The sequence below is a fragment of the Helicoverpa armigera genome, chromosome 4 (genome assembly GCF_030705265.1).
Source record: "Helicoverpa armigera isolate CAAS_96S chromosome 4, ASM3070526v1, whole genome shotgun sequence".
In the NCBI taxonomy this organism is placed as follows: Eukaryota; Metazoa; Arthropoda; class Insecta; order Lepidoptera; family Noctuidae; genus Helicoverpa; species Helicoverpa armigera.
Window position 1 is genome coordinate 844,166 of NC_087123.1, and position 25,277 is coordinate 869,442.

Sequence of the window (25,277 nt, forward strand, 5' to 3'; positions counted from 1 at the left end):
TTAGGGTCTTAGTAATATGTTGTTAGTGAATTAGGGTACCACCTGTAGGAAAATTGTTGCTTTGTCGGTGATAAAATCTAAGTCAGATAATACCTAATGATAGATTAATTCGTTGGAAGACAAAGGTGTTATAAATTAATGATAAAATTCTAATTAAATTGACCATCAATTTGATAGATAAAGGATATTTAAATGAAATAAAGAGAGAGAGTAATAAGAGCAGAATCATGGAGTCTTTCTCCATGATACGATAAAAATTAGAGTTTTCTTAGCCAAGAGGAAGGAACCAGCCAGCCTAAATAGCAGCAGGTAGGAAGATAGGCAAAATGTTTGTTTCAGGGACTGGTCACGTAAAAAGAAAATAATGAAGTATTCTAACGAAATAAACTGTTCAACAGTCAGACCATGCTATATCTTTAGTTTTTCCTTTAGCACATGATTTTCGCAGCCAAACAAAATATTTTTTAACCCTTCACCAGCTACCGTGACGCAGTTAGTAAAACATCGCAAGGAATCGTCATTGATCCGTGTCGTCGACATTTGTGTGTCATGTTAAAACGCTTGTATTGTGCGACTATTTGTCAACCAATCAGCCGGAAACGGTTATGACGAATTGAGTAGTAAATCGTTGATATGGTAGAAAACATTATATTGATTGCTCTTCGATTTTTAACATGCCGTTCAATGTTTGCAAGAAATTTTCTTTGGAATAGCTATTGCTTTTTTCAGATCTATGTATACTGCATTTATGTATGAATTATTTAAGAGGTATATAATGTTGAAAATAATTAAATTTTTAATGGCGTTACTAAAAGCGGCTTTGCGAAGCCACAGCTGAGCTTTCACTAAACTCGACCAATTTGAACAAGTATAAGTGAGCCTTTTCTTATTATAGAAGATCTTTGTCTACAGCTTACCTAGGCATACCTTGTCAACTACCTAGTGCTGGTAGGCGGTTGCACTACCAATATCTACAAACCCTACCAACATACTCCTCCCAAATGTATCAAAACATCCCGTAACCTCCAAACGCGTGTCTGATCAAATATTTATATAATTTATGGCTTGTCAATACCGACAAAAGGGTTTGCCAATAAAAAACGGCACAGTTTGCACGCGCTATTAAACTATTAAATAAATTAAAGCAAGCAACTGCAAGGTGTCCCTAACTAGATTACATGATAAATGTTATAAGTATTGTGTTAGGAATTTTACGTTTATAGACTGTAGCGATGGAAGGGTTAAATTGAACATTTTTAGGCATTGACTCTAAGCGACGATTTTTTAATGGAAAGCTGATTTTAATGACGATGCACGTGTTAAAGAAACTCAGCATTATGTAGGATATTAATTTATAAATCAGTTTCATCCATTTGTCTAGCTTTTTTCCAACTATGTTGGGGTCGGCTTCCAGTCTAACCAGATGCAATGCAGTGAGGTATCAGACCTCCTCAACCTAGTTACACGGTCAATCCAATACCCGTAGGTAAGACTGGGTGTCAGGCTTCTGGCTATTATTTTCGTGTTAAAAACTATTTTCTCCAGCACCAATCCCTCAAACATTACAGTAACGCCTATAAAAATAATCGTCATTTTCCGAAACCTATTCGAAAATACAAGTATTGTGGGCGGGGCTTCGTCCGCCCCACAGGACCAGAGTTCGGAGCACATAAAGCAGGGTTCACACCGACCCATCCCCCAGTTAGCGACGCACGCGCGTACGCACAGTGTGTAGGTTCTAGTCATGGTGGACAAAATTTAATAATTGGTTTTTTTTTTATAAATCTTTTTGTAAACTGTTGTGTTGTGATGTGTTTGGTGATATCTGGGCTAACCGATTGAAGACTTTTTTTTATAATGTAAGTTGAGCTTCACATATTCTACTTAAATATTATTTAAGGGCAACTTTTTATTTTAGCAATATTTTTAAATCCGTTATTGATATTTAATTTCACTTGGATTATTTTTTTACATGTATATTAGGTACCAACCATACCTTCCATAAACATACCAACCAGGCCTTCGAGAACCATTCGTTCGCAATTCTTTTATTCATTTTTAAACTGCTCGATTCAAAAACTGACCGCTCACTGTAGTAATACTAAAACATCGCATCTTCTGCCTCGCCTTTTTAGGGTTCCGTAGCCAAAATGGCAAAAACGGAACCCTTATAGTTTCGTCATGTCCGTCTGTCCGTCTGTCCGTCTGTCCGTCTGTCACAGCCGATTTACTCGGAAACTATAAGTACTACAGTGATGAAATTTGATGGGAATATGTGTTGTATGAACCGCTACAAAAATATGACACTAAATAGTAAAAAAAAGAATTGGGGGTGGGGCCCCCCATACATGTAACTGAGGGATGAACTGTAATTTACGGAACCCTTCGTGCACGAGTCCGACTCGCACTTGGCCGGTTTTCTAAACTGTGTTATGAGCATCCATCCACGGAACAACCGCGCCAAGCGTTGCTTAACTTTAATGGCCACGAACTCTTAATGCTAATACTAAAACAACAACTCACAAATAATAATCTAAAACGTATAACAATTCGACAGCAATTAACTCGGCTTCGTCGCGGTCTACTGGTCTTACTATGAACAAATGTCGGTCGCGTGCCTAAAGCGTGTAGTGTAATACACAGGTGGCCCACCCTCGGTCGAGTTGCGATTGAGTGATTCGAGATTGACTTCGATAGGAAAGTTAATAAAACACACATGTTTTTTTATAAGGATCAGGCAAGAGGTAGGGACTAGATAACAAATGGTGATCTGTAACACAGGGGTAACCTTAAGCAGACACCATTCTCTTAGAAATGCAACTTGTATTGTAATGTACTTTTAACCCTGCAATTGAAGAGAAAAATACTACTACTACGTACTAATTCGATTGCATATTATTATATCATAAATAAATATTTGGAGGAAGTTGTGATGGGGTGCAAAACAATCTAGACATGGGCAGTTTCGAAATGCAAATAACAAAAACCAATAAAAATAAATCAACATGCTTAGGAAAATGTAAATAAACCAATAATAGTTCCAATCTATGTACACTTCACATTAGAGGAAGAGCCTAACCTATCGCGATAAGTTCAAGGGATAGCTTAAAGCTTATTAAAAGCAAGAAAACCAGTTCTCTTTATGGACATTTGAGAAACAGGTCGGTCCTATCTGTGTCAAAGGACTACAAACCATCAGACAACAAACAAATGAAGATCATAGCGTAAAGTCAAACAGTAGCACGCGGCACGCGACGCGGAGCGTGCCCGACGCGTGCCCACAACAGGTGCGGTACGCCGGCGTTGTCTGTAATTAAGTGATCGGGAGGCAATTCATTTAAAACACTATTTGAGGAAGTAGTATAATGTATAAATCCCCAACTATCTATATATTGAAAAATACAGTTTTCCAAAACAAAATACGGTATTCGAATAATGCTGGACTTGAGCTGTGGAAGAAAAAACGACAATATTTCCGGCTGAAACGAGATTTTGAATACACTCTTAAACTTTTGGGTTCTTATAGGACTTCAATCATTTTCAGAGGTGTGGCAAAAATGATTCAATGTTTTCGTTTTGTTACATGACTTTGATACGGCAATAAGTTTCACACAGAAAGCTTAACTAATTCCTAATGTCAAATAAGACCAGAACACCATTCCCTCCCGATCAATCCATAGGGCGGATTCGAGCACCCCAAACGGCCAATCTGTCCGGAAGTCGGAAGTGATAAAGTTCAACAGCAACTGACTCCATGAGGTGGTCACGCAATGGCCTGGCTGGGGGTGGGCACCTGTCCCCTGTGCTGTAATTGGTGTAAGACAAATAATGAGGGTGCAAACATGTAGGACTTTTAACTTTTACGGAAAAAATATTTATATCAAGAGGATTGTGGATAGAAGTTTCAATATGTATTTTTTATAACAATGTCATTACAGATCAAAGCTCTTAATACTTAACAATCATAAAAAAATGCGCTACAAACGTTCTAGCAAAATAAGCAACATATTTTTATTACGTTCGAAACATAACTGTTAACAAGTTCTCATAAGCATCGTAACTAAACAGCTTTCTCATTGTTCCAGATTTCTACGATGTTCAGCACCAACTTCGAGGACTACTGTGACTTCAACGACAGCATCTGCAGCAACGACTCTGGTATCGACAGGTCCTACACGGATTCCTTCATAAACTCCACAAATAACACGCCTATCAAACATAATACCTCAGACCTTGGGATATCCCTCACACCCACTAAAGATGTAAGGAGAAAACTGTTCAGCGATGAGTACGATTCCTTCCAAGACACGGTAGATGATGTCAAAGCTTTTGAAGAAAATGTTTTACTAACAAACACATCGACGCCAAAGAAAGAAAAGAAGCCAAAAGATCCTAACAAGCCTAAAAGGAAATACGCAAATGGAAAGAACCGAATTTCAAGATGTAAAAGCCCCACGCAACTTATGAAGATAAAGAGAAATAGAAGAATGAAGGCCAATGATAGAGAAAGAAATAGGATGCACATGTTAAACGAAGCCTTAGATAGATTACGCTGTGTGTTGCCCACGTTTCCTGAAGACACAAAGCTCACCAAAATAGAAACACTACGATTCGCCCACAACTACATTTTCGCTTTAAGTCAAACATTAGAATCCTTGGACAATATAAATTCTGGTGAAGCGGCGCCAGTATCAGACTATGAAAAGCTACAAAATTATTCAATGCCTGGTGAAAAAGTTGCAAAGGATGCTTTCAGAGATATATTCCTAGTTCCAAACAAACCCGACGGATGCAACGATGGTAGTTATAGGAACTTCCAAGGGTTTAGCAGACCTTTTCCGAATGGTTCTAACTTTATGCAGACGACTGAAGGTGTGCTCATAAATGTTGGCAACGTGACTGTGTCTGTTAATAATAAAGGTGGAAATTGTATCACGTCTACTACTGGGACAGGGTTTTTCACTCATCCTTCAAGCTTCGGAGAAGATATGAATCAACAAGCATATCAGTATCAAAGGTATGATACGTCCTACAATGAAAGTACGTATGAAGCAAATAATGTCAACGGTGAATATTTCAATCAGAAAAATTACGAAATATTCAGAAACGCTTTTGATACAGCAAAGAATAGAAAGATTGAGAAGACTGAAGATTACGTTTATGGAAAATATAATAATTCCATGTACGGATATACTGAAACTAATTGTTATAATGGTAATACTAATGAATATTTACAAAATAGCTATTATTATAATGATCAAAGATGTTACAGAAACTTTTATAACAGGGCCCCTAGTGTTGTGAACGCTCAAATTTAATGTATTAAAACCTAGTCACTATGTACAAAATATTTTTGATATAAGTATACAAATTAGAAGTAAGCACAAAATATTGTACCAAAGACAATAATTTAGTATATTAGAATAAGTTGGTTTATTGTAAAAGTCTATCTCGCTAGTCATTTTTGTGAAATAAAATGTATTTTTTTTATATTTGTAATACTTGTTTTATTTAAATGACGAAGAAGTTAGAAATATTTGGAGTATGCAGTAAATTATACAAAGCCATACAGATGGGGTTGTTTCTTTTGAAGTGGTTGCAAAATTACATACAGAGCTTCAAAAAGAATGTTATAACGTATTGATCTGTCAAGTTTAAACAATAGCAAATAAACGGTAGCCCAATTCAACGTATACGAAGGGAGAAATTGACGCATGATTTACCACTGTGTAATAATACAAGTAAGCACCATGAATATAAATCAAATAGGAACAATGGACGTTAAAGAGCGAAAAGTTGTGAATGCTTCTGCGCACCCCTATGGCAGCTTTGTTCAGGATCTATAGAAAAAAATGTACCCAGAACAATCAAATATGAACCTTATCTCCTTGATATAAAATCTAAAGGAACTGCAGAATAGGAGTTAGTAATTCAGAACAGGGGCACCCGTTTGGATCGAGTTACGATTTTCGAAAAACTAATGTTTGCTTTGGAAATTCGTTACGAGTATTGTTACTGGACGTTCGTGTTTGCTCCAATTATTTAGATGTCATATTTTGATCGATAGCTGATGGAGGACTCATGTGGACTAACGGCCCTTTCACACGGCAGTCCAGTTTTTTGCAGGATACCGTTTTTTGCAGGATCCCGTTTGATCGCAAAAGATATTATATGCTAGTGTTCACACGAGCAAACCGCATGCAGGATCCTGCAAAATGCTGTTTCCGTCTTAATATCTTTTGCGATCAAACGGGATCCTGCAAAAAACGGTATCCTGCAAAAAACTGGACTGCCGTGTGAAAGGGCCGTTACAAGACACTACAAGTAGTTTATACTCGAGTCGTAATTGGCTTATATGACATGATTTCCTTGTTATTATTAACGCGTAGAAGACGTTAATAACCTTTCAATTCTATATCAGTTTACACATACGGTGTATATTCCAATAAATAAATGAGCATGAACCTTTATAAAAACTTTTATTTCCTTCCGCATAATTTTCAAAAGCTACCACTTCTATCATACTTTCAAACACAAACTTCATTGGAACAACTAAATCTATCAACAAACATACAAATATCACCTGGTGCCCAACTGTCACACATTTCCAATAATTACAGAACAAATCTGCGCTTTCGTCACGAGCCATTGCGCAGGAGTCGCCATTCGAAATGGTTCAAACAGGAAATTAGCTTCCGACTATAAGTTAATTTCAGTGTTTTGTTTCTGTTATGTGTGATGGGAAATCCGTTGTAAACAGAAACTATGTCTTGTATATCTCGGTAGAGATTTTTGTATCTAGAGGATTTTAACAGATAATAGGTCTTTTTTTCTGACAGTTAAAAGGTCAATTAAATTATGAGTACCAAGATCCCAGCAACTTTCATCTGAAGACTATTTAAAAGATATCTGGAGTAACAAAGTGAAATAGTGTTACGGACTATACTTGCAGATATCTCAAATGAGATCTAGGTCAAAACAAAGGACAAAACTAATTAGCTCCCATCAAAGGAACCTCATCTATAGGTACCAATTTTCTGGTCACAAAACCACGTTTATTTAACTCTATTGACATCAGAATCCGAATGACACGCTGCAACAGCCGTGTCCATACACAATGTAGCGAAACCAACGGATTATCACGTCTACCAATTCTAACCAAACATTGGGACACCCCAATTTTTGTCCCAAAACCCATATTAATATGACATGGCAAATTCACCCCTACAGTAATAGGGGAAGAGGACAAAATCGTGTAAAGGTATTTACAAAAAAAACCTTAGTCAATTATCCTAATATTTTGGCCAAGATTTGTACATGAAAGTACCACTGTGCATGTTTGGGGTCAAAAATAAATATGTCATGAAATCTTATGTTGCAAATAAAGATTTATTTTTGCAACTTTTACAGTGACAGTAGAACAGTAACTACAACAGCTATTGCTGATTTTATTTTTATCTTCTTTAAAGCCTTTTTTGTTGCCCACTGCCCATCTGCATGTTAAGGATTCCGTACTGTCCTCTCATCTCTAGCTGGGAAACTGATTAACAGCATAATAAACTACCAAAATATCACAGAAATTCTTATCAAACACATTAAAGGTAGTAAAATACGATACTTAGTAATATCTCCCCACAGATCTACACTGATGGTGCACCGGCTATTAATTCAATACGTATTGCACCCTCGTGCAGAAAAACCTATTAATTTTATGTATAGACTATTATGAGAGAGAAATTCTGCATGTTAGTGTAACAAGTCCCATTTACTTTGGAAACTTAGCTTCCAATACGGGTGGTTAAATGGTCGACCAAATGAGAACTTTAGGCTTAACAGACATCAAAAACATTTTTAAGTTACATTGATTCATTATTTTTAAGCGTATGGAGTTCCAGAGAAGAAATATAGGTAAAAAAAGAAAATAAAATTTTACACTTGATATAATTATGTGTACTTGAAATTCGGAATTATATTTTTATAGTAATGTCAAAAACAATAATGATATTTTTATAACAATTTCAAACATCACATCATCAGAGAATTCAGCTGACGCGTTTACGAAGAGTACCTACACAAAATAAAGCTTTGATTCGGTAAGACTACCTCAGGCTATTTACGTTTTCTAAAACAACCACAAAACCCTATTCTATTCTTATATTTATTTAGAAAAAAAAAAAACTTATAATCAAATATAAAACACATGTGCTCCTATCGTATGTCCGAAACCTAGCCGTGGGCTAATTGATTTGTCTGTTTAAAATTCATCGCAGCCCCGGGCCAGTATTTGTTTAGTCCACTAAGCTAATATACTTCAGTTTGTTTAAGTTTTTTAATGGGAGGGTGATTTTATTTGATTTTTATGTGGTCGCTCCTGAATTTGAGTTTGATTGAGTTAGGCAGTCAATTAAAATATTCTGATGACTTAAGAAAAAAGTAGTTGAAGGCCTGTAAATAATTGAAAAATACCACAAATCGGCAATGAAGGATTAACATATAAAGTCACCTATAGGCTTGTATAAATCAGAACTTCAAAACACCTAATTTAACTTTACAAGGAAAATATTTAAAAGATGTGCATAGTGCATAGTAGGTTGTATGAATATAAACTGTAGACAAAATAATACCACTGCATTTTTGCAATAAAATCCATTAGAAATATTCATACCACCCAATATATCTAATCCCAAACATTATACTAATATAGAAAAGTATCAATTCTGTCATTCTCCGCGTTTAATACCACAAGATGAATCGACATCACCACAAATTGGCTATACAGCTGACATGCAATTTACCTATCAATTACCATTCAAATATACACCTTATTGTAACCATATACGACTCAAAATTATCACAACTTACCACCACATAAGTCACCAGTATAAGAAGGTCCTTTGTTGTCCCTTGTAGAGTAAAAGTTAGGTATAAAAATGGTCTCGACGAGGTGGGCAAGCTCTTCGAACGAGTTGTTGCACACCGCCTCGTTGCGCACCTTGGGGGGATGGGGCCGGACCTCGCGGACAACCAGTTCGGTTTCCGCAGGGGGCACTCAACGGTGGACGCCATCATGCGCGTGAGATCTCTCACGACGGGGGATGCTGTGTCCCGGGGGGGGGTCGTCTTGGCGGTGTCTCTTGACATCGCCAATGCCTTCAACACCCTTCCCTGGAGTTGCATTAGGGAGGCACTCCGGTACCACCGGGTGCCGACCTACCTTCGTCGCGTGGTCGAGGCCTATCTGTCGGATAGGTCCATCATTTACCCCGGTCACAATGGGGAATGGAACCGGCGAGAGATGTCGTGCGGTGTTCCGCAGGGGTCGGTACTGGGGCCGCTCTTGTGGAACATCGGCTACGACTGGGTGCTGCGCGCCGACCTCCCTAGCGGCGTCAGCGTGGTTTGCTACGCTGACGACACGCTGGTACTGGCACAAGGGAGGTCGCACCAGGAGGCAGCCGACATAATGGCGCGCGGGGTTGCGATAGTCGTTGAGAGGATCCAGCTGCTGGGACTGGAGGTGGCATTGCACAAGTCCGAGGCCATGTGCTTTCATGGGCTTCGGAACGCGCCACCTTCAGGTTCCCAAATTACGGTGGGAGGGGTTACCATCGGCGTCGAGGGGGCGATGAAGTACCTAGGACTCGTCCTCGACGGCCGGTGGAACTTCGTCGAACATTTCCGACGTTTGGGCCCCAAACTGGAGAAGACAGGTGCTGCCTTCAAGCGGCTCCTGCCCAACCTGGGAGGCCCAAACGCCCCCTGCCGTAAACTCTACGCGGGAGTCTTGCGGTCCATGGCCCTTTACGGGGCCCCGGTATGGGCACGTTCGGTACGGCCGCGAGCTGTACACTACCTGAACGTGCCCCAAAGGGTGATAGCCATTAGGCTAATCCGGGGGTACCGCACGATCTCCCGCGAAGCAGCTGGCCTACTAGCCGGACTACCACCGTGGGATCTGGAGGCGAGAGTCTTCTTGCGCCTGTACGACTGGCGCGAGGAGGCTCTGCGCCGGGGGGAAACCCCGTTGCCGCGACAAGTTGTCGCGCAGCGGGCAGAGCTCCGACGGGATGTCATGGTGGCCTGGAGGGAGCGACTGTCGCAACCCAGTGCAGGGCACGCCACCATAGTGGCGGTAAGTCCCTCTTTGAGGAGTGGCTCGGGAGGAGTCACGGCGCCCTCACGTACCGCATGACGCAGGTCCTCACCGGACACGGTTGTTTCGGGAGGTATCTGCATCGAATCGGTCGTGAGGAGGCGCCCGGTGTCACCACTGTGCGGATAGCCCCGAGGACACGGTGGACCACACAGTCCAGGAGTGCCCTGCGTGGGAAGGGCACCGCCGGGTCCTCGTCGAGGCTGTGGGCGGCGGCGACTCTCGCGTCCGGCCCTGGTTCAAGCCATGGTCCGGGGCGAAAGGGAATGGGATGCCGTCGCCTCCTTCTGCGAAGCAGTCATGCTCGAGAAGGAGGCGGCGGAACGTCAGAGAGTTCGCACCTCTCATCCCGGCCGCCGCGCTGGAGCAGGTAGACACCACGGGCGCCGGGTGTCGCGAGACGACTCCCGGCCACCGTAGGCGTGGGTCTGTGGGCGGTGAGTTCGGGTGGCTCATCGCTCATGTCTGTTTTTAGACAACAGACCCGTGTCGGCGGCGCGCGTTGTTCCACGCGCTCCTCAAAGAGATGTCAGCAACCCCAGAGGGGCCCAGCAGGGCCAAGGCCTGCCGGGGCTGCGGGTTGTTCGAAAGAGGTACCGCGGCCCTAGCACATAAGGCCTACGACGGAACACGACGGCTTTTAGTCAGTAAGAGTCTGACACTCCCTCACCGCTGCTAACCCACAGCGGGAGGGGTCATTTGATGATTTTTTACGTCGTTAAAAAAAAAAAAAGGTATAAAAATGGTCGGTCTATAAGTTGGAAGGGGTCTTATTAAAATGGTGAATGTAAGTTAGGGAGAAGAGCTTAGAGATTTGACGTTCAGCAAATAAAGTAAAATTATTTATTGTAAATATTAGTTGGTGTTCGATCAATAGGTTTTGTGGCTACCGAAAGTTTTATTGATAGTTTTGCAAAATGAGAAATTTATTTCTGCGTAGTTTAGTTCGACTTAGTTCCTGTGTGTGTGCCTTAAATGTCCAGAAAATCTATTTCTTAAACTACAATTTTTTGAAAATCTTGAATTTTCAAAACGCTTGAAGCATATCTTTTTCGATTTTTTTTGTACTAATGCTCTAATTAATTTACCTATGTAAATTATGTAACAGATTACTAAGTGACCAACAACGCAACTGCTACTAATTTAAACAAGCAAAACCATTGCATTCCATATACTTGAAAGGTTTATTTTACACCAAGCGTAAACACTTGAAAAGCTCACTTTGACCTCATTCTATCACACCAAATTACACCCTCACTCAATGCAATAAGGACTATTATTGACTGCACGTTATAAACTAGCCTCGTGCTTTTCGAGGTGAACCAATTTCAACTTTATCTTTATGTGGTTAAGGTGGAATTTTGGTTCTTTCGCTTTTCTAGGGTTGCCCCAAGTTATGAACATTTGGTGCTATGGACGAGCGTTGGTACTTGAAGTTGATTGAAAACTAACTGTATCTTTGTGTGTATGTTTGTTGAAATAATATTAATAGTACGAGTTACGCTATAGAGGTCGAGTGTACATCTGTATTAGTTTTGGTAATTATTTCGGCTAGATTAGTAACCTGATCAAGAGGAGAGGAGATTAACTTTATGCCAGTTAAGTTAAATCAAGTTTATTAAGCCACCTTTCTGATGCAGTCAGGTCACATGTCCTCATAAGCTTAAAAAAGTTCTTCCTGCAATGCTCTTCGGCTCAAAATCTTAACAAACAGTGGGAAGAAGTTTCAAACAAACAATAGATTTTCTTGACTCAATGATACTACTGAGTGGGCGGAGACGAGATGTGTGAATAACAAATTCGATTGGTTTTTCAAAAACTTCTATTGCCAGTCAAACCTCAGGGAGAAACCACAAATCTACTCTGCTGTAGCCAAAAATTTTGTTACCAAGTCACTCTGTCATCCAACATACAGGATTTTGTAATGCTGGAACAATTTTTCACACACCAGTTATAAAAAATTTCACACGACCATCAAAACCACAGTAGTAGATTAAACACTTAAAAATCCTAATGATCCTATAAAAATACAATTCAAAATATTTCACACGTTAACAATGACAAAAATTAACCCTATCATCGCTGATGGCTTTTTAAATACTTTGTAAGTTCATGTTTATCCCACTTGAGACCGACCGTGTCATATTTAGTGGCCAAAAGTACCACGTATTGGTGACAAAAAGTACCAACTATTAGTTATGATTTCAAGTGTCATTTTAGGATTGCGGATTACAATATTTTGCGTGTCAAAAAATGTGTGAGAAATTCACACGGGTTTTTTAAAGGGAGCAAAAATATGACAATCAAACACTTCTATGATTTTCAACGGTACTTGATGACGATGATCTGGGAAAAAGATTCAAGTTCGGGCCATAAAACTCAGATTGAAACCTTATAAATGAAGGAGTTTTTTCTCTTTTAGCTTAGTGCCAATTTACTTTTTTACCAAGACCTTTGATGACGTTCTCGCGTAAAAAAAAACCTGCTGACTTTCCACCTATTTTCCGATCTTAAGATACCTAATATGAAATTAATTTAATGTTATATGTGTAACGAGGTGTGTTATACACCATAATTGCACAAGTGTGACGTCACGCCGGTCACGTGACGGGCACGCGACGACACGTGTGGCGTATCAACTGTTATATGCCAATTGGAAACCATTATTTTATTTGAGTACCTAGTTATGATATTGTTAATTATTTTCCTATGGTAGCAGATGGGCTTAAGATGTGGTACTAGGTTACATAACTTTTTTATATTGCTAAACTTGCTTTACGTATATACTTACATAAGTAACATAAACATCCCAGATATTTTTTTTAATTACAGGTTTTCAACAACATTTCGCACTACTGATGTAAAGTTCTAAACTAAAACCTCTTAAATTATTCTCCTTGTATAAGAAAAATCATTTTTTTCGGAGGTTCATTTTAAGTCCTAAGTTTTACACAGGGTTTTACCTATTTAATCAGACCAGAATAAGATCTATTAAGCTAATCAAAAAATTATACCGAAAACACCGCAACACGTGTCTTACAAGTGTGAAAACGTGCCGCTATCGTGCCCGTCGCGTGCCGTACGCGTGCCGCACGGTATGGCTATCTTAAACTGTTTACAATACGCAGATTGGTGACAATTTAGCGGTCTGTTTGATTATTTAGTAATAGGGTACAAGTGACCAAGTGTGGCTGATTTTGTGACACACTTTTGTAGTGGTAGCAGATGGGTTGAATAAAAATGTAATAAGAAACAGTTTTTTTACTTTAAATATAAAAATATTCACTAAAATGCACCAGGTTGTCGTTTTAATAGACAAATAAGCATTTTAAAGTCAGTTTTTTATATACCTGAATATCATGTTAAATACCTTATACATATTTAACAAAGTTACATCAAAATCAGTTGAACATTCAAGTATTGAAAACTAAAAAGCATATAGAGGGACCAATAACTCAAAAATAATTAGGTACAAACCAATACGCATCAAAAGTCCAAAAAGCCCCCTAACAACCGTAAAATTAACACAAAGATAAATAAATAAATATGAAATAGAGTCTGCGGCAACTCCCACGCATGTCGAATTTACCAATAACACGCCGATGTCACGGCTGTCGCGCCTTAATCGGGCTACAACTACTGGCCTGGAAGTAATAGGAATAGAAGGAAAGTTCCTATGACGTCCATACATATGTGTGTTAGGTGAAGATTTTTGACTTAGGTATACTTTAGAAGGGGTGGGAGGCGCCTAGCTTTGAAGATGACGTCAGATTTCTAGATGTAGGCAGTTTGGTTGAATGCTTACTAATGTGGGAAATACGTAAGTTTGTTTATTGGTTTACATGCTAAAATATCTGAAATAATTGAAATAAAATGCATGGAGGTAGGTAATATCCTGACGACTACGTGTTTCCTTTTCAGTCGCAGGAAAAATAACCGTTTTTCGGTAGACAAGCTAAATACCGTACAAACATATTATTAAAGCAAAATAGCCAAGCAATTGACTGACGGTTTACCATAAATAGCCAAGTAAACTATACTGACTGGCCGAAAAATATAAAAATAGCAAGCAAAATATGTAGAATGCGAGCCTACGAGTCTACGAGTTAAAAAAGCGTAGCATCTTCAATCGTAGCGTACTTGCTACGTTCTTAAAAAATAGGTCTGTGTGCTCTCGCCATTTCGAGGCAGTATTTTCTTGTAGTAAATTCTTATAAACCTGAATAGTTTACTTCTTTTATCTTATTTTTGTTTTTGTAGGTATTCTTTCTTTGTTGCTTGGATTTTCATAGCTTAGTACAAGAACCTTTATCGTTACAACTTTCACTTTTATTATTACAAATCGCCATAGACTCACAGAACAATCTGATCGATTGTCATGGTGTCAAACCGTTTACCCTTATCGCTTATATCCAACACCATAGCTCACCATACATAGAACTCCCATCTGTCGCGATGCACCAATGCACCGCGAACAATGAGACCATTCATAGACGAAATTTTTTATCGAAAAAATGGATTTTTGGCCCAAAAAACTGTTGGTAAATCGGTATTAAGGAGGGGAGAAAGCTGGTGTAAAATGTAATTGGGTTATACTGGTTTAGGATTTAGTTTTTTATTACCGTTTATTGTGGAATTTAGTATAGAACTCGACGTGTTTGCTGGTTTTTCTTTCGCAAGCGTTTTATTATATACTTTCATTGAAATATTTTAGAAACAATGTGTATGTGTGTTGCTGGTTTGTAATTCTTTACTTTCTCATCTGTTCCAAGTAGCATATAACCTTCGGGAGAATATACACATTCATATACATTTTTAATCAACTTAGGTATCAATAGAGAAAAATAATAATAACTGCTGTTTTTTTTTAACAATAAACTATTATGACGAAAAATTTTGTTTAGAAGCTCAAATAAAGTACCTATAGGTACAATTCGTTCACATTTGATACTAAACACATTCTCTATCGTATTCTAATAGAACTGCACCACATCCACATCACAGCCAGTAAATCACAAATAAAATAAAGTCAACTGAACCATTGTGCACGACCATGCACCTGGCCCTATAGCTCTGGTCGTACGGTCCATTGTGACGCACCCTCGCTAGACCCTTAGTGGGGCAGACCCTTAAGATTTAATTACCAGCCTTTATAACCGCTACTGTTTACTTTTATTACTTCAGTTAGGAATGTAGTTTTATCTGTCTTAATTTTAGTTATTTTTATTTAATGAGTTTATCTGTTTTTTTTTTCTGGATGGGTCTTGGACGCAACTGATTGGCTTTGTGAGGAAACTTGGACTTAAAAAGTCTGTTATATCCAATTGGCTTACTAAATAGGTGTTGTGATTTTTTATCAATAGTAAAAATGCATATCATATAAAATGCTTTACTTGGTAAAAAAAAATATGTTAGGTCACTTAAGTATAACAGCGTGTTTTTCTCTAGTCGGTTAAGACCAATAGGACCACTCACATGTTAGTACCTAGTACCTAATCGCAAGTGCTTATGTAATTAAAAGCAACAGTTATAATGTTTATGAGGCAGCTTAAAGCCATGCTCATTTTGTTAGTAATTTCTTAATATGTACGTGTATGTCTTCGTAACTACCACGTGCGTGATTAGACTCATAATTCAATGGTTCCGCGCGTTCTTGTTAAATAGTTCACATTCTTTTGGATATTTTGCAATTAAGACTTTAATTGGTAATTCAATCCTGGTACTCCATTTTAAGCATAGTAATTGTTATATGAATTTCTTGTTACTCAAGTAACTTCCCTTTTATGACCTCTTTATGTCATAACTTTTCAATAAGCCCAACCAAATGGAAACTCATTTAGACATACGAGTTTAATTTTCCATAGCCTACCCACCTGATTTTCGGTTCAGGTCCTATTAATGAAATCTGTCTGAATATTAATGAGCTATCTCCAGGTATAAAAGCTAAGGATTGGTTAGCATCAACACATTCAATCCACATTCGTGGTTTAGTAACCTCCTTACATCCTTCAACACTTCAATACTAACCCTTCGGGTTTTCCAAGCGTCAATTTCAACCACCAACCAGTCACCATGAAACTGTTCTTGGTTCTTGCTATCGTGGTGGTGTTCGCCTGGTCCTCCGAAGCGCAAAACGGTGCAAGCTACTACTGCGGTCGCCGTCTAGCTGAAGTCCTGGCTACTCTTTGCTGGGGCTCTGAAGAAGTGAAGCGCGATGCGGGCTGGTGGATGTCCCCCGATGCGGCCCACTCCCTCAGCGGGGCCCGAGGCAAGCGGGGCCCCGTCGACGAGTGCTGCTACAAACCCTGCACGGTGGATGAGCTGCTCTCGTACTGCTAGCGAAGTTACAGGCATGGCTGATTGTCAAGTGAACGTGTTGAATATTTGATGTAAATAAATTATGGAGGTTACCTGGTGTGTTTTATTTTATTACTAATTGACTAATTGCATTTTAGACTTTATTTTTTATATTGTCAGTAAAAATTGTTACATCAAAAGCTTGAATCAATAAAAGTTAATAAAAAAGATTAACTAAGTAAATAAAGGCTATACTCAATTTATAATTTTGACTAACTGTGAAGGTACTTTCGTGCCGTTAATTAACTACCAAAATGCATATTTCATTACATCTAGTAGGTCATAATCAATTATTCCAAATGGCAACTCGGCAGTACATTTTGATCCCCAAAATCCCCGGGGAATGATCATGAATATCAAACGGGCATCGCATAGTCCCGCAGTTATCTGATCCGGATTAAACCGGTAAAAAGCGGTCATTATTCCGCCTCCGTGGACCAAATGGGATTTTTTGTTTGAGCCACACCTCGGGCTATTGTGCAAGGATTGTCATTGGACTGGAAGACTTTTTTGCTATTCCCCTGTTTCAGTGCATTAAGGAAAAAATCGGTGGACCTATTTTTCTCTCTTAAAAAAGTTCGAAGATCAGCACGGAGTTGTCTGATCCGAAGATTTTTTACATATAATATCCTGAACAGTTTAAGCATCATTAGAGTACAAAGACAACGAATAGCAATGTGTTTCATCAGATTTCAGGAGATTTTCTGTTGCATATCCGCTATTTTGTTCTCTATGGTTTTAACATTAGGTAGGTAGTTACACAGAAAGAAATGAATGAATTGTAAGAACTAAAATATACAAAAAGGATCAATATAAGTAATTCCTACACTATCATAAAATAAAACTACGTATTAACAAAAAATCAGTACTTACACAGCAAACACCACATTTTGCTAGTCCGCCACACAAATCCACAGCATCCCCATTTTAAGATGATATCTCAGCACATTAGCGATAATTCTGCAGATAAGAATCAGGTTTCACGATAACATCGTCCTTTGATCTACCCCTGTCAAGACCCCCTGTCTACTGGGTGACAGTTATTTGTCAAAGTTTTGTGATGTACTTTTTTTCTCTTTACTGCTAAAATTGGCGGCGTACTCGAAAAAGTTTAATCAAGCTTTGAGCTTTGATCTGAAATGTACAACATTTTGCATTAAGACAACATAGGTACACCAAACATAAGCTTTCTAAAGTAATTACTTATCAATGTAAGCGACTAAAGATTCAGTTTAAACAAACTGTTATTATACTTATCCAGTACATTTACATACATTACTAGCTTCTACTCGCGGCTTCGCCCGCGTGGTGTGTTGATAAAAAGTAGCCTATTTGATGATCCAGGGTATCATCATCACCTATCTACTTATCAAATCTCAACTAAATCGGTCCAGCTGTTTTTACGTGAAAGAATAACAAATATATATTCATACATTCTCACAAACTTTCATATTTATAATATTAGTAGGATCTTAGTTCAACCATAAATACGAAATATCAAAAGTTCAGCCCTCACCGCACGCGCAGCCGAAACGAATCGATATTCACACTCCTCTTTATTTACACACTACAACAATATCATGCAATTATATATTCAAAATAATGTTAACACTTCACAATGGCTTACATTTGCATGTAAAGGATTAACACTCGGTGTGACCACGGTACAAGTTAAAAACTAAAATAATTTGATTTATCTACGACATGGATTAGTTTAATTTACATCGGTCTGTGGTACAACGACCTTTATTATTATTTAAGTTATATTGTTTTTTTACAACGTTCTTTCGTAAATTGAAAAATCCCAAAAAATAGAAATGTGTCAAATCTACCTAATGTGTTAAGATCTTACGTTTTAAACGGACATTTAGTCCAAATTAGGCATTTAGAGAAAACCATGTCTATGTAAGAAAACTTCAGGATTTTAAATTCCTCAATTAGTTTTATAAATATGTAAAAACCCGTTAATTAAAATTTAGATTGGCCCAGGTTGTCTATTATTATTTAACTTTATCATATAGGTATTTACTTCATAGAAAAGTCTAAAATTCTCAAAAGAACATGCAGCACTACGTATGATGTACGTGCAGTCCCAGTAAGTTAGCTAAAGCCGACTTTTAAAGAAGACCTCTATGTTCTTTTCTAAAATGAAAAAAAAAATACTCTGGCTAACGAGCACAAAAATGCAAATCAACTTATGACATAGAAGAGGGGTGAAAGCAAACCACTCCGCCCCATTCACCCCGTCTCTTGTTGCCCTAATAGTTGCCCACCCCTATCTTAGTGCCCCACTTGTGACGTAGGTACTGCCACCCTCGACTTAAATGCTGCTCCTTATTTTCGTCAAAGACCAGACTTGCAATCAATAATAAAAAATCTACGATAGGTAACCATTTCCGTGATAAAAACATATATTGACAAAGTTTCTAACGTTAGATCTTACAATATTTATTTTAAAAAGGGCATAAAAAAAACCACTTTAATTTCTGATCTCTCTGATTTTTAATTATATTTATACAGACAAAAACAAGCAATAGTAGTCATGTTGCTATAAGTTAAAAAGTATTCACGATAATCACTCTATAATATACACTCGTAACACAGACGCTTCAATTATAATCTTAAGGGCAGTAGGATAATAGTTCTTCAAGGGTGCATGGCTTGTCGCAGCACTCGTCGATCACGAGTCGCTTGCCAGGGACCCTGGACAGCGCCATCACAGACCTAGGTGGTAGCGCCCACCACCCAGGTTCACGTTTCACCATGTCAGGAGTAGGCGGGCAAGCCTTGTCCAGCGCATAAGGTAACTTACGCCCACAATACGTATCTATCGGCAACAGGGCTTCTGAAGAACAAAAGCACGCCAGAAGCAAAACAAAACACAAAATCAGTTTCATGATGACTGATTGATAAATCCTGTGTGAAGGATGAAAGGCTATCGCGAATGTATGACGATCGAATGTGCCGTATGCACAGCAAACCCTAGCTTTTATACCTGAAGATAGCTCATTAATATTCAGACTAACAATATGCATTGGACCTGACTGAAACATGTGCGGAAGTTATGGTAATTTTCACCTTTCTTGTCTCCTTGATTTCATGTGTGAATGAGCAAGTAGACATAAAAGTGGGGTACCGAAGAGCTATGCCATAGTTTTCTTTAAAGAACTATGTGCATTATGTTTACTATTTATAAGTAGATATGCTCATATGTATAATATTATATGTAATCTTGGACATAAGTAACTCTCCTTCATATTTAACCTGTGCCCTACCTGGCCCACTAGTGTACGGAAGGAAGAGTAGGATTTAATTAACTAGAACCAATCTATATGCAGGTACCTACGTGTGTAAAATTTCACTAAAGCATGATTGAGGAACATACATTCAAACCCAAAAACTATCATTGCTGATATTAGTAGGATCGAATGGATTCATAGCCGATGTACCTATTTTGCAATCTACTTGGTCAATTATCAAACTTTTTGTTCAATTCTTTGCAACCTGGCAGTCTAGAAATGTAACAGTAAGCCATATGCAAATTCAAACGTGGAATAAAAATTAACAAGATATCCAAGCGGCCCATCAGACGGGCGCTGATTCGCAATTTTTTCAAAATTTCAGTCCGTTTCAAAATTTTCGTAACGTAATAGTTTTTTTATACAGTTTTTTAGATATATATTTTTCGCACAGGATCGACAAAATTACCAGTATCTATCATGGTAAGTGAAATTTGAATGTAAATATAGTTTTTCAACTTGGTGCGTGTTTCAGGTAACATTTAATTTCCTATAGCCTTTTTGTGTGTTCTTATAATAGTAGCAAATATTTGGGAGGTTTTCAACTTCAAGGTTACTGAATAAATGTGCTTGTGCCGGTGGTCTTCTCAATTTTTAATATTTGAAATTGTTGATACACTGACTTCCCATAATTCTTAATTTATATTTAAATCTTTGAGAACTTTACAACTTTTTCGTTTAATTTAGAATCATCTTGTAACTAATTATGATCGTTTATGATAAATTCATTTTCATATTTGACTGCTTTGTCATTTCGGAACTGTCAGTCGTCGGCCATTTTACGATGTAAAGCTTATTACATAATCTGCCTAAGAAGACCCACTGACCTTAATCTCAAAGGTTTTCTTACGCCATGAATACTTCAACCGATGTTGAAGATATTTCTAACTACATATATTCAACTGCTGACAGAAAGGACTCGTGCTATAGTTAAATGTCAATAACGTGCGACCATTTTGTACGCGAGCAGAGGGAGTGCATATCGGTGCACGTGGGGCAGGCGGGAGTGCAAATGGGCGTGGCTTGCTGGCAGCTGTACTGCCTCGAGCACGGCATCCGCCCCGACGGGACCCTGCCGGCATGCGAGCAGGACCCCAATGCTGCAGACTCCTGCTTTAACACCTTCTTCTCTGAAGCTGATCGAGGGAAGATGGTGCCCAGAGTTGTTATGGTGGACTTGGAAGCCACTGTTATTGGTGAGTAACTACACCAAGTCTTGGCTTAGTAACTTTGAACTGGATCTTGGAGGTCTGCAGCCATTCTATGTAGGACACTGGTACATTTGGAATCAAACCTGGTAGGTGTTAGACAATACGGGCGTCTCGTTTTACGTACACAATAGATTTAGTTTCAGACTACGAGAGGTTTTATTACTATTTGGCATAGCTTCATATAGGGAGAGGGAGAGGTATACTTCTTTTCCTTATTTACTTGGGATCTCCTGTTTTTGAGAATTTTGAGAATTAATTCTAATTTCTTTTTCAGTTTTCTGAATACAATTTGTTCCCAAGCGTCCTTTGTTTGCTATGTACATTTACGTTTGCAGATGAGGTCCGCTCAGGAGAGTACCGGCAGTTGTACCATCCCGAGCAGCTGATCACCGGCAAAGAGGACGCGGCGAACAATTACGCACGCGGCCATTACTCCACCGGACGGGAGGTGCTTGGTCCCGTCATGGAGAGAGTCAGGAAACTGGCTGACCAGTGTACTGGTTTACAGGTATGCATAAGAAGTTTCGTCACCACAAGCTGTTCTATTTGTTTCCTATACAGGTCTCCTTAATACGACATGGAAACCCTGGCCATATATCACAAGTTCCAAGACTATTGACCAATGACACGATGTTCATCTAATTCATTTTCTACTCGATTCGTGAGTGTTTTACCCTTTTTCAAGGTAGGAGCTTAAAAATTACGTACGATTTGGGTGTCCATGTCGTTCGGTTGGACCAAGTAATTTTAAACATAGCTTTTAATCTTTCTGCTTGCTTCGTGGATTACTTAATCTTGAAAGAGTAAAAGGTGCTAATAATCTCATTATTACATTGTCCAGGGTTTCTTCGTGTTCCACTCGTTTGGTGGCGGGACAGGCTCCGGCTTCACCTCGCTGCTGATGGAGAAGCTCTCTGAAGAGTTCGGCAAGAAGAGCAAGCTCGAGTTCGCTATCTATCCAGCACCACAAGTAAGAATCCACTTCGGATTAATAATTTCGCACAGCGGCACAGTGATCTGCTTTCAGAAAACTATTTTTGCAAACCATATATTAGACCTTGTCTTATTTACTAAGATTTCAATACATGAAAATGACCTCATAAAAACCAACCACATCATCCTTTAGCAACAAGAAACATTCAACTTCCTGGAATAGAGTTTCTATTCATCCAGCTTGTTAAGACCTCATACTAAATAGAACATTAGTCGATATAGTTAGAAAAGATGCTACTTGCGAGATGACGGAATATAGAAGAGTATGGAAGGAGAAAACATCTCCAAATAAAATTGGGAGAGGACTAAATACACCTTTAGCTCTCGAGCCGAGTACGCTTCCAGCACGAAATATTCCAGTGCATGTGTTTTTCGCAGGTGTCGACGGCGGTGGTAGAGCCGTATAACGCGGTGCTGACGACGCACGCCACCATCGGCCATTCGGACTGCGCCTTCATGGTGGACAACGAGGCCATCTACGACATCTGTAGGCGGCGGCTGTCCATCGAGAGGCCCTCCTATGCTAATCTCAACAGGCTTATTTCACAAGTAAGGACAAAATGTTCAGTTACTAATAATAATGTAATATTGGTTAACAGATAGTTCGGAGATAATTTCTTCTTTGAACCAATCCAATCTGATTGTGGTTGAAACGGCTGTCAACCAATTTTCGTAACTATTTCATAGTCTTTTGATCATATGCCATAAATTATAAAGTGTATGAACCACAAAGATTGTTCATCCTTTCCCTTCAAGAGGCCTGTTCATTAGATTATTCAAGAGGTCTGTTTATTAAAAATCATGAATGTTTCTCCATGGTCTGGTCTTGCACAGGTGGTGTCGTCGATAACAGCGTCGCTGCGGTTCGACGGCGCGCTCAACGTGGACCTGACGGAGTTCCAGACCAACCTGGTGCCCTACCCGCGCATTCACTTCCCGCTCGCCGCGTACGCTCCCGTTGTCTCTGCCGATAAGGTAAAACTCTTCCAAAGTGTATTGCAAAGTTGTGAGACAGAACTATACTTCGTACTTTAAGCTTACTTCTACTTAAAACTTCTAGGTATATAAGTCCGCCTTTACCAATTTTATTTTGTTAGACATGTGACACAATATAACCTTTGTCATGCCAGATTAGCTTAAATAGGACTACCGGATGCCTAGGGCTTACTTACTCACCAAATTACTTACCTCTTTTATAACATACATTCTTTTTATTTATTATCACAGTTACTTTCTCATTACAGACACTAATGAATACCTACGCTTTTTGCTCTGCAATTCCAGTGCAGACGTAGGTTAAACCTCTCCCAAAGCAGCAATTTCCTTAAGTTCTTCTTTTATATACAACACCTTACTTTGCAGGCGTACCACGAAGGCATGTCAGTATCTGAAATCACGGCGGAGCTGTTCGAGCCACAGAACCAGATGGTGAAGTGTGACCCTCGCGACGGCAAGTACATGGCGTGCTGCCTGCTGTACCGCGGCGATGTGGTGCCCAAAGACGTGAACGCCGCCATCGCCGCCATGAAGGGCAGAGCCGGGATACGATTCGTGGATTGGTGCCCTACTGGTTTTAAGGTGAGCTTGGAGAATTTTAAAGGATCGTTTTGAAAGTTTAATTTGTGATGAGCTGCTGGCTGTTGTATAGCTGAGGATGGATGATTTTTATAAAGGGACATAGATCCGAGAAAAATAAATCTATGTGGATTATCCGAGAAAAATAAATCTATGTGGATTTTGAAGCAAAAGGCCTCTTTTATTGATAATTTTTGACAGATTTTTTTTGGAGGAACCTTACCCGTGACAAGGAGAAGTCGAGTGATGTTAAAAAACCCTAATTGCAAGATTTCCAACTAAATCCTGCCCCATTATTCTGACAGGTGGGCATCAACTACCAGCCGCCGTCAGTAGTGGCGGGCGGTGACCTGGCGCAGGTGAAGCGCGCCGCCTCCATGCTCAGCAACACCACCGCCATCGCCGAGGCCTGGGGCAAGCTCGACCACAAGTTCGACCTCATGTACTCCAAGCGAGCCTTCGTGCACTGGTAAGTCTTTTGCTGAATCTTCTCTAAACAGTTATAATCTTCTGGGATGCAGCCGACTGCCCCTCTAATCTCTTTAATCCAGTTACCCGGGCATCCCGATACCCCTTGGCGAACTCTGTCTTCCGACGTAGTAGTAGAAGTATGCATGTGGTCAAGTTGACACGTTCATGCTTGTTTTCAGGTATGTAGGTGAAGGTATGGAGGAGGGAGAGTTCTCAGAAGCTCGAGAAGACCTCGCAGCGCTCGAGCGCGACTACGACGAAGTGGCCATCGAGACGTCGGACATGCAGCCGGGCTGCGACGACGAGCTATGACGTGACCGGCCGCGCCCCCCACCGCCGCACCCAGCTCGACTCGCATACAGAGTACATCGGCCGGCGCACACTTGGCTAAGCGCAGAGAAGACCATTTTTATCGTCAAACTGTTATTATAATATTTGAAAGTGAAAAATTGCCGTCAATGTGCTTGGCCACCTCTGGGCCGGCGCTATCACTGCAACAGAACAGCATCGCCGCGTGCACAGTCGGTGAGCTGCGACTCATGCGCTGTGGCAGGTTGTGCGTGTGTAATGGCGGCTGCAGCGTCGCCGCCGAAGCGGACGCCACAAAACCGCGGCCGCACGTTTATTGATATTGATTATTGCAGAACTGTGAAAATTTTTATAAAGGTTCGAAAATGTCCGCGGAGGTCGGATGATGCTCGAGTTGCTACCGCCTCGCTGAGGACCGCCGCGTCAGCACGGGGCCTCCCTCGCCACGATACGTTTCTTCGTCCGGCAGACTTGCGACGTCTATTTTTTTTAGTTTTTATTTTTGAGATTTTTACAAATTTTATAGCAAATACTGGACGGAGAAATACCAAGTTTTTTTATTACTTTTACATTAAATAGATATGATGATGGGGACGTGTTTTGTGGCGAATCGCGTAATGTGCGGTGTGATGCGGCGCTATCGTTGTAAGTGTAATGTTTTATATTTGTGTACGTCCGTCTGTGTTTGTAAAATGAATGAAAAAGTTTATATACAGTGTACCGTCTGATGTTCTTGTCACAATAAAATGTCCAGTTTATTTCCATTTGCGGCTCTAATTTAACTTCCCAATTTCCTTCGTTGGTGCGTATACCTGTTACACTACGCATTTATTACATTGACAGGTACCAAATTCAGATACTGATTATTTATCACTTGCCCGTAATCTAAACGACAAAGGTAGATAAAAC

At 39.6% G+C, this 25,277-nt stretch overlaps 3 protein-coding genes across 4 annotated transcripts; all 3 read left to right on the forward strand.

The window, feature by feature from the left end:
• Positions 1 to 4,003: 4,003 nt before the first annotated feature.
• On the forward strand, positions 4,004 to 5,459 carry LOC110370507 (basic helix-loop-helix neural transcription factor TAP). The gene has a single exon (XM_021326337.3). The coding sequence runs from the start codon at positions 4,095 to 4,097 to the stop codon at positions 5,316 to 5,318; it is 1,224 nt and encodes a 407-aa protein (XP_021182012.3). The 5' UTR covers positions 4,004 to 4,094; the 3' UTR covers positions 5,319 to 5,459.
• Positions 5,460 to 16,137: 10,678 nt separating this feature from the next.
• Positions 16,138 to 16,560, forward strand: LOC110370498 (insulin-related peptide 4). Its single transcript, XM_021326326.3, has one exon. It carries the CDS (start codon positions 16,226 to 16,228, stop codon positions 16,490 to 16,492), a length of 267 nt encoding a protein of 88 aa, XP_021182001.1. The 5' UTR covers positions 16,138 to 16,225; the 3' UTR covers positions 16,493 to 16,560.
• A 3,504-nt stretch (positions 16,561 to 20,064) lies between these two features.
• LOC110370445 (tubulin alpha-8 chain) lies at positions 20,065 to 25,132 on the forward strand. 2 transcript variants are annotated; one of them, XM_021326240.3, is made up of 9 exons: positions 20,065 to 20,232; positions 20,777 to 21,005; positions 21,356 to 21,528; positions 21,862 to 21,990; positions 22,392 to 22,562; positions 22,848 to 22,988; positions 23,376 to 23,591; positions 23,894 to 24,057; positions 24,239 to 25,132. In XM_021326240.3, the coding sequence occupies exons 1-9, from the start codon at positions 20,230 to 20,232 to the stop codon at positions 24,369 to 24,371; spliced, it is 1,359 nt and encodes a 452-aa protein (XP_021181915.1). In that variant the 5' UTR covers positions 20,065 to 20,229; the 3' UTR covers positions 24,372 to 25,132. The 2 variants fall into 2 exon arrangements, with proteins under 2 accessions (XP_021181915.1, XP_021181916.1); XM_021326241.3 differs by having other exon boundaries at positions 20,780 to 21,005.
• The last annotated feature ends 145 nt before the right edge of the window (positions 25,133 to 25,277 follow it).